This window comes from Nicotiana tabacum, chromosome 15 (assembly GCF_000715075.1).
Source record: "Nicotiana tabacum cultivar K326 chromosome 15, ASM71507v2, whole genome shotgun sequence".
Lineage (NCBI taxonomy): Eukaryota > Viridiplantae > Streptophyta > Magnoliopsida > Solanales > Solanaceae > Nicotiana > Nicotiana tabacum.
In genome coordinates this window covers 92,783,581-92,799,468 of record NC_134094.1, presented here as the reverse complement: position 1 = coordinate 92,799,468, position 15,888 = coordinate 92,783,581, and the positions used below count along the sequence as shown (strand labels likewise).

At 40.3% G+C, this 15,888-nt stretch overlaps 1 protein-coding gene across 1 annotated transcript; it reads left to right on the top strand.

Moving 5' to 3' along the window:
- The first annotated feature begins 11,880 nt into the window (after positions 1-11,880).
- Positions 11,881-13,891, top strand: LOC107776921 (glycosyltransferase family 92 protein Os08g0121900). The gene has a single exon (XM_016596876.2). It carries the CDS (start codon positions 11,966-11,968, stop codon positions 13,436-13,438), a length of 1,473 nt encoding a protein of 490 aa, XP_016452362.1. The 5' UTR covers positions 11,881-11,965; the 3' UTR covers positions 13,439-13,891.
- Positions 13,892-15,888: the final 1,997 nt, after the last annotated feature.

Genomic DNA, 15,888 nt, shown 5'->3' with positions numbered 1-15,888 from the left:
CTTGTGCCAAACAAACTAGATTGCAGTTTCCTTATAGTAGTATCAGAAGTGTGTGTTATTTTGATATGATTCATGTAGACCTATGGGGTATTTATAAAGTAGCTACTTTTGATGGCAACAAGTATTTGCTAATGATTATAGATGATTACAGTAGAATGACATGGGTGTTCCTACTCAAACAGAAATCAGATGTGCATTTATGTTTACAACATTTCTTCAGCTTAGTCAAGACTCAATTTAATAAGGTCATCAAGATTATCAGAATAAATAATGGCACAAAGATTGTAAATTCTCTTTGTAAACAATTGTTCAAGAACCTTGGAATGATACATCAAAGAATATGTGCTTACACCCCTCAACAAAATGGGGTAGTTAAAAGAAATCACAGACATATTTTAGAAGTAACAAGAGCTATAAGACTGCAAGCACATATCCCTATCAGATTTTGGGGTCACTGCATTTTTGCCGTAGTTTATCTAATTAACAGTTTACCTAGCTCAGTAATTGAAAATGTATCTCCTTATGAAAGACTACATAACAAAACACATTCTCTAAGTCACTTAAGGGTGCTAGGCTGCCTGTGTTTTGCAAAAATAGTTCAGGAATAGGACAAGCTAATGTCTAGATCAAAAGTATCTGTGCATATGGGATACTCAAAAGTTCACAAAGGCTATGTACTATATGATTTAGATAATACATCATTCTTTATCAACAGAGATGTTATATTTAAAGAAGACATTTTTCCATTAAGAAAAACAACGTCTTCCTCAGCACCTTTGTTTGTAGACACTATACCAACTACAAGATCATATATGGACAATTTAGAAATCCTCTTTGAGACTATCTCAAGTCAGCAGACTAACTCACATGCTAATACAGATCATACTTATGAAGATACATGTAATCAATCATCAGCAGTTGATACTACATGAGAGGCCTATAATCCTCAGCTAGCTCATGATTTTCCAAATCACAATATTATTGGAGGGGAGACACAAGTACAACAAAACAATAAAAGTATATCTACTAGAGCTCATACCAGAAACCAAGAAAATTCTGAACAACCTACAGTCTGGAAGTCTAACAGAGATAAAAAACCACTTGTATGGTTGAAGGACTTTGTGTCTTTGAATATTCATCAAGAGGTATACTGTGCTTTAAATAAATACATAAGATATGATCATTTATCTCCTAACTATCAAGCTTTTACTGCTGATTTCTCATCCGCTATTGAACCTACTACATATGCTGAAGCATGTAAAGATCCAAGATGATACAAGCCATGGAAGAAGAAATAAAAGCACTAGAAGGTAATAACATATGGACATTGGTCACATTATCTGAAGGAAAGAAACCTATAGGATGCAAGTGGATATATAAGATTAAGTACAAGGCATCAAGAGAAATAGAGAGGTTTAAGGCTAGACTTGTAGCCAAGGGATATATCCAACAAGAAGGTATTGATTATCAAGAAACCTTTTCACCAGTGGTGAAAATGGTAACTGTTAGAACCATATTGGCACTGATAACAGTTAAGCAATGGCATATACACCAAATTGATGCATACAATGCTTTTTTATAGGGTGATCTACTTGATGAAATCTACATGGATTTACCTCAAGGATTTAGAAGTCATGGGGAGAAGAGAGTGTGTAGACTTACTAAATCTTTGTATGGGCTGAAGCGAGCCCCAAGACAATGGAATTTAAAACTATCTGAAACTCTTCTAAAATTACCGTTCAAACAAAGTCAATTTGATCACTCTTTATATATAAAGACATATGAAGGTATGGTCTTAGTGCTGATCTATGTTGATGATATATTAATTACTTGGGACAATTTGAAGCTGATTCAAGACACTAAGGCTTACCTACAGGACATCTTCAAGATGAAAGATCTGGGAGAGTTAAGGTCTTTTTTGGGGCTGGAGTTTGCTAGATCCGGCAAAGGCATTGCTATACATCAGAGGAAATATGCTTTAGAACTTATAACAGAAGTTGGACTAATTGCAGCTAAACCATCGACTACACCAATTGATACTAATGTTAAGCTTACAACTAAACAGTATGATGAGCACATTTTAAAGGATGACAGATCAGTAGAAGATCTTACAGTTGATCAGACAACTTATCAAAGGTTAATAGGTAAACTCTTATATCTAACTATTACTAGACTAGATATAGCTTATTGGAGTTCAAATTGTAGGTCAATTACTTCAGCAACCAAAGAAGTCTCATATGGAAGCTGCCTTAAAAATTATAAAATATGTGAAAGAACAATCCAGGACAAGGTATCCTGCTATCAAATCAACACATCAACATTGTCACTACATATTGTGATGCAGACTGGACAACTTGCCCAGTCACTAGGAGATATGTTATATATTTTTTGATCAAAGTAGACAATTCTCTAGTATCTTGAAAGTCCAAAAAGCAAACTACTATCTCAAAAAGTTCTGCAGAAGCAGAATACAAGAGCTTAGCTGCAACAGTGGCAGAATTGACATGGCTACTGGGAATGTTGAAAGAAATTGATGCAGAAGTTATATTATCAGGAGACATTTTCACTGATAGCAAAGCAGCCATTCAAATAGCTGCTAATCCAGTCTATCACGACAGAACCAAGCATATAGAAATCGATTGCCACTTCATAAGAGAAAATATTCAACAAGTACTGGTCTGTACAAAGTATATTCCTACCAATGATCAACCTGCAGATTCACAGGATTGAGTAAAGTTCAGCATGCATATTTGAGTTCCAAGTTAGGTGTTTTCGATATTTTTACACCACCTAACTTGAGGGGAGTGTTAAATGACATAAGGGTAAATTTGTAATTATCTAATAAGTTAGTTAAAAGTGGTTACAAATAATCAGTTAGTTGTTAGTTTAGAGGTTAGTGTTAGTGAAGTATAAAGGAGACTATTGTATATCGTGTATTCAGAGTTTATCACATTAATGAAATCATTTCTTCCTCTCTCTATCATCTTTGTCTTCTCTATTTTCTTCTCCCTCATTTCATAACACCTTTTCATATTACTAATATTACTTATACTTATCTTTTAAGCAATCATAATATCACTTAGCATACAACTCATCTTGATATAGTAATTCATACACTGACATATACTTCTTCTGCCCTAATTTATGTGACACTTTTTATTTTTCGAGTTTTTAACTTTTTAGTTTTGACCGTATATTTGAACATAGAATTTTTAAATTTTTTGAAATAAAATTTATATACTCCATTTATAAACTACATAAAAAGTAGTATAAGTCAAAATAATTAATAATTTATAATATTTAAAAGGCATACGAAAAAATTATGGTCAAAGAATAATTTATTTGACTCTCGAAATTCGGACTTCATGGTAAAATTTGGGATGGAGGGAGTAACTAATTAACAACTATCAGTAAACGATAATCGGTAACTAATTATGTTATTTAAGTATAACTAACTAAATCCTCCCTGCAACTCACGTCGTTCAATATTTCTCATCACGTGTTCATGCATAAAGTGGTACTGTGGTATTAGAAAACAATCACGCCACTCCAAGTATATCAAATTCGTTCAGAAGGAAAACCAAGAAATGAAGACAGAATCACCACCTGAATCTTACTCTTTTCTTATAGTAGTAAGTATAATAGTACCAGTTTTTCTGATTTATTTTTGAATTTAAATTATGTACGCAATAAAATTAAATAGTGTAGTTTTTGTTGCTACAGGTTATTTACCATTCTCTCCCATTTAGTAACATTTACTTATTTTACTCAATGATGAATCTTAATCTTTAAAAAGCATAATTATATGAAAGAGCTTTTTTTTTTAAAAAAAAAATGTCACTATTTGTTTATATAATTAATGAGAGGAAATTGATAAAGTGGAAAGTAACGGAAGATTCGAGTTGACCCGTTTGAATCTCCAAGTGTTTCGTGGGAATGGACTGTGACACAATTTGGCAACTAATTAATATATCTAGTATGGTCGGAAAATGGTAATCTAATAAAAAATGCATTATTGAACGAAGCAGCCCACAATAATATTGCTAATAATAAATACATTATTAAACCCCACCCATGCACACGATAGAAGGATAATCTTAAGTAGGCGCAAGAATACGACTGCACTAACTCATTCAACAGCCAAATCAAAATAGAGTTACATCAAATATTCATGGTCCCTTACTGAGAAATACCAGAACAAAGAACAAAAGCTAGACATGTAGAATATAAATCAAATTAAATATGAGGTATATATATATATATATATATATATATATATAATATATATATATATATATATATATATATATATATATATATATATATATATATATATATATATATATATACTAAAAAAAAGGAAAAAATTGACTGCCAAAACTGACCGATGTTGGTGGGTAATTGGCAAAAATCGATCGAAAATCGATCGATTCGTGGCGGTCGATATTTTTAATTATGTAATTAAAAATGCACTATCTAGGAATCGATCCGGGGTCCGTATTGTGATAGGAAATTATTTTACTACTAGACCATTGATGCATTTTGTTTTAAGACTATCTTCTTTTTTAATACTCTTTAATTACATTTTCGTGCAAAAATAACCTACCGATGTCTGTTAGATTTATTAATAAAATATAATTACCGACCGAAATCAGTTGATTTGCCCAACTGAAACAACTGATCGATTTTAGTCAGGTTTTTGAATATTAATTTTAATTTATTTTAAATAAAAAATCGACCAAAATTGATCGGTTTCTTGAAAAAACAATTCGCGGGACACAAAAATAGTTTTCTGTATTTTTTTTTAAAATACTCCGATCGAAGTTGGTCGGTTTCGTAATAATAAAATAATTTTTTTTGAAATACAGACAAGGTCACATGATCCCTTGGACGCGCCCCGTGGCGTCCTGGCCAGCCTCCCAACGCCCGCCGCCACGGTCGGCCCCGTGGTCTCGGCAGCTCCAAGTGACAAGCGCGCATGTGCCTCTGTCGCCCCACCGATAGCCATCGCCAGCGCCCAGCCACAGGCAAAAGCCAACAGCGCCGCGCGCGCAGACAATGCCGCGCGCGCAGACCCTGATGCTAAAGACAAAGTTGCTGCCAACGAACTTGCTGCTGCTTTGTAGAAGACTAAGTCCTTTTCATTGTAAATATAGAGTAGTTTTGCTGCATTTTCTTTAAGTGTGATTTTCCAGCTTTCATAGGTCTAGTCATGTAATTTTGGTTTATTTTTTTTAAGCATTATTAAGGAGGACCAAGCAATCAGAACTTTCAAGCAAGCAAACAATTCTCTGTACTGGTGTCTCTCCCCCCCGACACCGTCTTATTTTCTGTAATAGCTTTCATTCAATGCAATCAAGCTTTCTTTCATTCTCAATTCTTTTTTCTGCTCTCTTTCAATTGCTCATGACATTGGTTTTCCCGTACGGCACTGACAATCTAGTCTAGCTTACGGAGGGGGACCTCAGTTGGCGGACAGCAACCGTACTGACATCGGTTGCCTAGCCTTACGTCGCCCTTCCAAGGAACTTCAGGAAGGCGCCGCGTAACAGTTGGTATCAGAGCCTAGGCTCGACATCGGACGAGGGATTACATTGCAATTACCACCATTTCTGACCATGGTGAATAATGGGGATCGCATCGCGATCCTTGAGGGAACGGTTGACGCATTACGGCCCATCGTGGAAATGGTGCCCGATCTAAAGACCAGCCTAGTGCAAAGGTTGGACGACCTAGACCGCAGACTCATCCAGGCCGAAGTTGACATAGAAAACATCAGCCGCAACTCTGAAGGAGACCGGCAAACAGCAGCCACAGAGGCAGCTGAAATTTTTGGTAAATTTGAGGTCCTCCAGCAGGAGCGTGCCGAGGATTTAGCCAACAGGGAACAAGAGGCAGACAGGGTGACTGCCATGCAACAAACCATTGACAACTTGACAGGCCAGCTCAATGTTGTCAATGCTGCTTTACAAGGCCTACTTCGAGGAGGCGGAAACCAATTTGGGGGTGGTGTGAACCTCGCCCCCATGGCACAAAAGCTGAAAATTCCTGAGCCAAAGCCATACAGTGGAGCTCGGAATGCCAAAGAAGTGGAAAATTTCATTTTCGACATCGAGCAATACTTCGATGCCGTGGGAAGCCTGGAAGAAGCTAAGAAGGTAGCAACTGCTGCCATGTATCTTCAGGGTGATGCCAAACTCTGGTGGCGGGTGAAGTACGAAGCCATCAAGGCAGGTGAAGATGCCCTCGACACATGGGCGGAACTGAAGGCAGCCATACGCCTACAGTTCTTCCCCGAAAATGTGGAGTACAATGCCAGGAGAAAGTTGCGGGAGCTCCGCCAGACCAAATCAGTGCGAGATTACGTGCGGGAATTCTCCGCGCTCATGCTGAACATCCGTGACATGGGGGACAAAGACAAACTCTTCACCTTCCTGGAAGGGTTGAAACCTTATGCCCCGATGGAGTTGCAGAGACAAAGGGTAGACATGTTGCCTAAGGTAATCCAAGCAGCAGAGTGCCTTGGGGATTACCAAGTGGAAGCCCGGAAGGATAGGCCTCAACAGCCTATCCGAGGAGGATACAGAGGGGCCAACCAAATGCTAGTGGCCCTAGCAGAAGTGGAGGAGACCGGAGTGCACCCAAATCCAAGGCTCCCTCTTCCGGCAGTACTAGTGCTGCATCTAACAACAATGATCGGGGGAGGAAGCCCCCCTCAGGATGTCGCCATTGCAGCAGACCACATTGGAATAATGAATGTCCACATGCACAGATGAACGCCATCAAGCTTTTGAGGATGGGACGGATGACGACACCGATGATGCGGACCAGACCGAGCCAGTAGGTGCATTCAATGCAATTGTTGGCTCCATTTCTGAGCCCTTAGCGGGAACCAGTGCCGGTATCCGCAAGAAGAAGGACCCCTGTCCAATTACCAGGAAAGGAAATAAGAAGGCGAATTTGAGGACTCCTCCTCATCAAGAGAGGACCCTAATGTTCGTTGACATGAAGGTAAATGGCAAGCCCATTCGGGCAATGATAGACACGGGTGCCACCCACAACTACTTAGCCTCGACTCAGGTGGAGCGTCTTGGACTAGTTGTAGGAAAGGGCAAAGGTCGTGTGAAGGCTATCAACTCACCACCTCAACCAGTGGGTGGAATAGCCAAAGAAGTACCAGTGAAGCTTGGCCCTTATGAAGGAAAGTTCAACCTGCGCGTAGTGATCATAGATGACTTTGAGTTAATCGTGGGGTTGGAATTCCTGAGACAGACCAATACCATGCCCGCACCGTATGCAGACATGCTACTGATGATGGGGGCAAATGGGGCCAAGCCCTGCATTATTCCGTGCATTCCCATGAAGATGGTAGCCGAGAACATCTCGGCCTTGCAGTTGAAGAAGGGGGTAAAAAGACATGAACCCACGTTCCTGGCTACCCTCTGCATGGAAGATATAGAACGCTTCTCGGGTCCCATTCCTGCACCCGTGAAGGAGTTACTTCTGGAATTTGAAGACATCATGCCACAAGACATGCCAAAGCGTCTTCCGCCTAGGCGAACTGTGGACCATAAGATTGAGTTGGTGCCGGGTGCGAAGCCACCTGCCCGGGCGCCATACAGAATGTCACAACCCGAACTCGCCGAGCTTCGGAGACAATTGACGGAAATGCTAGACACAGGGATAATTGTGCCCTCTAAGTCCCCATACGGGTCCCCTGTGCTATTCCAAAAGAAACATGATGGTAGTTTACGACTCTGTGTGGATTACCGGGCTCTAAACAAAATCACCGTGAAAAATAAGTACCCTATTCCGCTAATGGCAGACTTGTTTGATAGACTGGGTGGTGCGACGGTATTCACCAAAATAGACCTGAAGATAGGTTATTGGCAAGTTCGGATTGCCGATGGTGATGAGCACAAGACGACCTGTGTGACAAGATATGGGTCGTACGACTTCCTGGTTATGCCCTTTGGCTTGACTAACGCGCCAGCCACATTTTGCACCTTGATGAACCAAGTCTTCCGAGAATACATTGATGAATTCGTCGTGGTTTATTTGGATGACATTGTGGTATATAGCCAGACACTAGAAGAACACCTGGAGCATTTGCGGAAGGTCCTAGCCCGATTGCGGGAGTATGAATTATATGCGAAGCTATCCAAGTGCTCCTTTACTCAGAAACAAATTGACTTCCTCGGACATGTCATCGAGGAAGGGAGGATCAAGATGGACCAGCAGAAAATTCAGGCCATTACAGAATGGCCGCCTCCTAAGGATATACATGCCTTGAGGTCGTTCCTTGGCCTATGCAACTTCTATCGGCGGTTTGTGAAAAGTTACTCCCTCATTGCAGTGCCGCTGACAGAACTTCTCAAGAAGGCCACCCCGTGGGATGGGGCCCCAAGCGGGCAGAGGCCTTCGACGCATTGAAGTTGGCTATGTCTAGTAGCCCAGTCTTGGCCCTCCCTGACTTGGCCAAGCCATTCGAAGTGCAAACGGATGCCTCCGACTATGCACTTGGTGGAGTATTGCTACAAGAAGGGCATCCCGTAGCGTACGAGAGCCGGAAACTGAAGGATGCAGAGCGGCGCTATGCCGCCCATGAGAAAGAATTATTGGCTGTCGTTCATTGCTTACGCCTTTGGAGGCATTATCTACTGGGAGCCCCATTCGTGGTCAAGACAGACAACACAACCGTTAGCCATTTCATGACCCAGCCAAAGCTGAATGGATGACAGGCTAGGTGGCAGGAACTCCTAGCGGAATTTCACTTCAACCTGGAGTACCGAAGTGGAAAGACCAATCATGTTGCTGATGCACTCAGTCGGAGAGCTGATCTAGCATCGATGTGTGTACTCGCCGCCCTAAAGGGAAGCGAAGTAACTACCACCATAAAAGACCAGATACAGGATCTACTCATCAAGGATCCTGCTGCACAGTATTTGGTTGATTTGGTAGGACAGGGCAAGACTCGCCAGTTCTACACCGAAGATGGGTTCCTGAAGGTGAAAGGGAACCGACTTTATGTTCCTAAAGGAGGAGATCTGCGACAGACTCTTCTTGCAGAATGCCACGATACTTTGTGGGCCGGTCATCCCGGCGAGGAACGCACCATGGCATTACTTCGCTGTGCATATTATTGGCCTCAAATGGTCGATGACGTCACTCAGTATGTGAAGACTTGTCTAGTATGCCAGAAAGATAAGTCAGACCGCTTGACGCAGGCAGGGCTCTTGGAACCACTAGCTGTACCAAAAAGACCTTGGGAAAGCGTTTCCCTGGACTTCATCACCGGATTGCCCAAGGTCGGAGATCTCACAACTATCTTGGTTGTGGTGGATCGGTTTTCCAAGTATGCTACCTTTATAGCAGCCCCACAATATATATCAGCAGAAGATACAGCTCGACTATTCTTCTCTCATGTCGTCAAGTATTGGGGCTTGCCTAAAGACATTGTTAGTGATCGCGACTCACGCTTCACTAGCAATTTTTGGACCCAACTCTTTAAGTGCCTCGGGTCAAAATTGAGTCATAGCTCAAGTTTTCATCCGCAATCTGATGGCCAGACGGAGCGATTCAATGGCATGCTAGAGGAATATCTCCGGCACTTTGTGACCGGATCGCAGAAGAATTGGGTGAAGCTTCTGGATGCTGCTCAACTGTGTTTCAATTCACAAAAGAGCTCAAGTACCAACAAAAGCGCTTTTGAAATTGTTACCGGACAGCAACCGCTACTCCCACACACAGTGAACGCACCAAACATGTCAAAATCTCCTCGGGCTGCTAGCTTCTCAAAAGAATGGAAGCAAAATTTGGAGATAGTGCGGAGCTATCTTGTCAAAGCCCAAAAGCGGATGAAGAGGCATGCTGATCAGAATCGCCGCTTTGTGGAATACCAGGTGGGAGACAAAGTGATGGTCAAAATCCCAAAGCGGTACTTGTTTGCAGGGGTCCATGACCCTCGCCTATTGCAAAAATATATTGGACCCTTGTCCATTGAAAGGCGCATTGGGAAAGTTGCATACCGGGTGGATACCCCAGCTTGGTGGAAAATCCATCCTGTTTTCCATGTCAGTCTCCTGAAACCTTTTCGGGAAGATATGGAGGATCCTTCACGAAGCCAACTCACAATACCAAGTATTCGAGGCCCCAATTCAACCGGGAAAAGGCGTGCTGAAGCTATTCTTGATGATCGAGTGATTCACGCCTCAAGAAAAGATCACCAGGAGTTCTTGGTGAAATGGCAGGGATGTGATGCAGAGGAGAATACTTGGGAGAGGGGAACAAACCTCAAAGCCTAGAAGAGCCTGATTGATGATTACCTTGCAAGGAAGGCGCCGAGGACGTCGCCAACTCAGGTGGGGGAGAATGTCATGGGCGGCTTTCCAGCCATGCCCCATGATCCCTTGGACGCGCCCCGTGGCATCCTGGCCAGCCTCCCAATGCCCGTCGCCACGGTCGGCCCCGTGGTCTCGGCAGCTCCAAGTGACAAGCGCGCATGTGCCTCTGTCGCCCCACTGATAGCCATCGCCAGCGCTCAGCCACAGGCAAAAGCCAACAGCGCCGCGCGCGCAGACAATGCCGCGCGCGCAGACCCTGATGCTAAAGACAAAGTTGCTGCCAACGGACTTGCTGCTGCTTTGTAGAAGACTAAGTCCTTTTCATTGTAAATATAGAGTAGTTTTGCTGCATTTTCTTTAAGTGTGATTTTCCAGCTTTCATAGGTCTAGTCATGTAACTTTGGTTTATTTTTTTTAAGCATTATTAAGGGGGACCAAGCAATCAAAACTTTCAAGCAAGCAAACAATTCTCTGTACTGGTGTCTCTCCCCCCGACACCGTCTTGTTTTATGTAATAGCTTTCATTCAATGCAATCAAGCTTTCTTTCATTCTCAATTCTCTTTTCTGCTCTCTTTCAATTGCTCATGACATTGGTTTTCCCGTACGGCACTGACAATCTAGTCTAGCGTACGGAGGGGACCTCAGTTGGCGGACAGCAACCGTACTGACATCGGTTGCCTAGCCTTACGTCGCCCTTCCAAGGAACTTCAGGAAGGCGCCGCGTAACAGTATGTATGTAAGTCAGAGGAACGTTGTCATAATCAGTTTAAAAATAGTCAAATTATGATAGTAATAATATTTTACACGTTACTGCAATGTGCCTAAACAAACTTTAAATTAAATCTGAATAAAAAAAACTAAATCGAGGTACAATTAACTTCATGATCCATTAATGGAATCGGGTCCGTTGTCCTCCCATGTCCATTCTATCTTTTTCCACATATATCCACCGGGTCATTTGGGAAATTGATAAAATCATAATCAGCTAGCTTCAGACAATTATTAGAAAGAATAAACCAACCAAAAACCAACAATAATTCCCTTTCCAGTTCCCATTCCTTTTGCATCAAGACTTTCAATCATTATACCAATCCAACTTCAACTTCCTACTAATATTCTAATCATGTAAGGAATCTTTGTGCCAGGCTGCATGCCCTTCTTCCTTCTTCTTATTGAATTGAAATTCCATATATTAATTCTCTCCTTCATTGTTCATTACATTATATTTACACCTAGTATTTATTTATGACCTTCCAATTCCGCCATTGTTATGAAAAAGATTATGGCTCGAAAAATTCCTACCACCTTTCTTTTCGTTGTCACTTCCCTTGTCTTCTTTGCTACCCTCTATCATCTTCAACTTCGTGATTCTATCTCCGCCGTCTCCTCCACCGTCGACGATGATGATCTCCGCCCTTCTTCTCCTCTCCTCTCCGTCGCCACCGACCCCCCACCCCCTTCCCCTCCCCCTCCCCCACCCCCACCACAAATCACCATCACCATCTCCTCCAAAACCAATAACCTTGCACTCGAAGAAAACATCTCTATCTCTTCCCCTCCTCATATATCTCCTCTCATTACTCCTTCAACAAATAATATTATCTCTTCTGTATCAATTCTAATGCCTGATTGGGAAGTTTTCGTTATTGTCTCTCCTGATTATACTCCTTTAATTTTCACTCAAGAGGATCCTTATGTTTGTGTATTTAATACTGGGGAGGTATCTCCGACGATTCCCGCCGGAGAGCTTCGGTTTCCAGCTCGCAATTTATTCAAGTGCGAGTTTCCCAGGAGAGCACGTCGGAGATTGCCGTTTAAACAACCCATGCTGATGAAATCTTCCCAAAAGAAGAATAATGTAACGCCGTTTAAACAGCCGGAGCTGTTACGTTGGACGTTTCTTGTTTATGACTCTCTAACGACGGACGACGACGTCGTTTTGTTCGTTAAAGGGTTGAATAATCGCCAAGGAATTAACCGTGAACCCAACGAATTTAACTGTATTTTCGGTCGTGGCAATAATGTAATTAGAACCAACGTGACGAGTTCCATGCAAGAAGTTTTCCGTTGTAAACGGCCAGACCCAAATGTTTTGTCCTTTGAAGAGAGAATTACTGTCTCCCTTGAGATTGTACGTCCTATTCCAGTGGTGGTACCTTCCGTGGCTTATTACACCCCGCCACGAAAGCTAGAAAATAATGAGAAGACAGCCAGAGCTCGACTTTGTGCATGTACCATGGTGTACAACGTTGGCAAGTTTTTGAAAGAATGGGTTTTATATCATTCAAGAATCGGGGTTGAAAAATTCTCATTATACGATAATGGTAGTGATGACGATTTACCAAAAGTTGTTGATGAGCTTGTTCAAGAAGGCTATGATGTGAAAACATATTTTTGGCTTTGGCCTAAAACTCAAGAAGCTGGTTTTTCTCATAGTGCCATTTATGCTAAGGACTCTTGTTCTTGGATGATGTACATTGATGTGGATGAATTTGTGTATTCTCAACTATGGTCTAATTTATCCCGACCATTAAAATCATTGTTACCTTCTTTGTTACCAAATCCGAGAAATTTACAAGAGCCAATTTCAGATAAGAAACAGGTCGCAGAAATTAGCATCCCCTGTTATGAATTTGGACCGTCGAACAAGAGGTCTCATCCGATAATGGGAGTAACACAAGGATACAATTGTAGAAGAAAAATGGAGAATAGACACAAGTCTATAGTATTTTTGGATGCAGTTGATCACTCTTTGCTTAATGTTATTCATCATTTCATATTAAAGCAAGGGTACAAGGGAAAGAAAATGAATGTACATGATATGGTAGTGAATCATTATAAGTTCCAAGCTTGGCCTGAATTTAAGGCTAAGTTTAGAAGAAGGGTGTCAGCTTATGTTATTGATTGGACACAAGAATTAAATCCACATTCGAATGATCGAACTCCAGGATTAGGATTTAGTCCTGTTGAACCCAAAAGTTGGCCACAAAAGTTTTGCGAGGTATATGATAATGGTTTGAAAGATTTGACATGGAGATGGTTTGCAATCAAGTCTCCAACTCCATCACGTTACCGTATGGCATGGCAAAGATGACCAGGTTGCTCAGATCCTCAAAAAATGCGTAGCTTTTTAAGGATTTAGAATGCTCATGGCAAGATATATTTGGAGGATCCGAGCAATATAGGTTGGGATACTATATATGCTTGGGCCTAAACCATTAAAGGAAAAGGTCAAGCGGATTTTGCTTTCAGAATTATATTACTGTAGATTATGACATGCAGCAAACTGAATTTTTGCTACATTGATTGAGACAATTGAGGATTGATACATTAAACACAGAGGAAAGAATGTACCTGCAGCTCTACTGCCTGAAGTGATTGAGAAGCTTAGAGGAAACTGTTTTGTTTTAGCTAGAATTTTGACTGATTATTTTGTTTGTTTTCTTTTTAGTTTCTTTATTATCACATAATTAATGTTCTTTTGATTCATTTATGTATAAACATGCTGATTGTTGTTTTGCTAGTTGCATGCAGCCTGTGGGATAGATAAGATAGGCAGATTTGCTCTTTAAATTCTTTGTTTTATTTAATGCTTTATCATTATTAATTCTTGTTTCTGCTAATTATTCCTCCCCAAGCGCCTGTAGTTAACCTTGTTCCATTCGAAATTAACTTGAGATATTACTGCGTTTATTACCGGAGATCTTTACCAGTGCAATATATCATCCTTGTTTCAATTTTAGGTGGCGCAGTTTGAATGAGCACAAAGTTTATAACAGAGAGAAAGACTTTTGTAACTCGTAATTTTGAATATGTCATGAGATTCTATGGCTATAAAAATATACAATTAACAGTAAAATGAAAAGTTTAAAATTAAATGTTTTCAAATAAAAAAATATGAAATTCTTTTCGGAACGATTAATTATAAAATAGTGCCAAGTGAAATGAAAAGGAGTATTAACATGATGGAGGGCAAGAAAATTGAAACATCCAGGTTTGATCTAGAATTAAGGTACATCAATTAGTGCTGGTAAGTGTTTTTGTGTAATGATTAATTAGATCGTGCTAGTTTCAGTCCATATCTGTTGAGAAAGGTATAACTTGAGGGCTATGTGTATGCGTTGTCATATAATTCCTTTATTCTAGATCTGTACCAACTGCTAATTGACTCAAAGTATCAAATAGCACGTTGATGTATAATTTAGTTTATTGGGACAGTAATACATCGATTTGGTTGTTATGCTGATATAAATATTTTTAATGGCTAGAAAACTGCTAATTAGGAAGCTGACAAATATTTTACAATATCATGTGGATTTTGTGAAGAATAAGGCAACGATATTTCTTATCAAGATCAAAGATGAACATGAATTATTGGAATATATTTATAAAATTCAAAAAATAAGCTGGGTTAACTTTATACAATCGCCACTACTAAAAATCACCTGTTTACCGATGCAAATTACCGAGGGACGTCCCTTGGTAACAAGGCTTTTCCGAAGAAAGTCCGTCGATAAATGGTAGGTAAATCTTTCCTCGGTAAAAGTGACCGACATAATCCCTCGGTAATTACCGATTGAACCCCATCGGAAAGCCATCGATACTTTTCTGACACTATTTGGTCAAAAATTTTTACTTACCGACGGATATTCGTCGGTATATTATAAAATAAAATAATATCAATACTGACAAATATTCGTCGGTAAATTAAAAATAATAATTTAATATTACCGACGGATACCATCGGTATATTTAGAATTTTAATTTAGTAATTTAAAAATTTAAAATATGAATAAATTCATATTTCGATTGATATCCGGGTATGTTCAACAAAATTTGAAAATTTGTTTTAAGTATACCTACGGACTCCCTCGGTATGTATGAATTCTGGATTGACAAATAAATAATTTTTCCGACGGACTCTGTCGGTAAGTCCCTCGGTAAATCTGGTATATATTTGGCAAGCAGTGCTTATTTTTTGCTGCACCACCTACCAGCCAGAATATTACAATAGAAACAGAAATGAAACCATAATAAAACACAAATTCACAACAATAAAACTTTATAAACTATCCAAACATCCAAATTATCCTATCAAACATCAAAACTATCCAACCAAAATTCAAAATGTCATATTCAAAGTCATCGTCCAACTAAACAACAATATAACCAAACTTAAAATCACTCCTCATCTTCGGATTCCCCCTTTATCTTCTTCATCATTTATATTGTTTCCATCATTTTCATCCTCTTCATAAATGTGGCTTTTTGGCGGAGAGCGGGGAAGGCCGATTAAGTGGTTCACTTGAGCTTTGAGGGACTTGATGTCATTCCTAAGTGCGGTCCTAATCTTCTCTTCATGCATTCTTTTTTGTCGTTCATCCGCATAGTTCCTAAAAAGTTGTTGAATCGTTCGCCGCATCTCCTCAAGGTCCTCACTTTGCACGATGGCGGATGTCTCAATACCTTGTAATCCACAAAAGAGAAGTGAAAAAAATACACGAAGAGTTAGAATGGAATAATTCAGCACCTAACTTCATAAAA

Coding starts and splice junctions, on each gene's coding strand:
- LOC107776921 (XM_016596876.2), top strand. CDS start 11,966: ATGCCTGATTGGGAAGTTTTCGTTATTGTCTCTCCTGATTATACTCCT.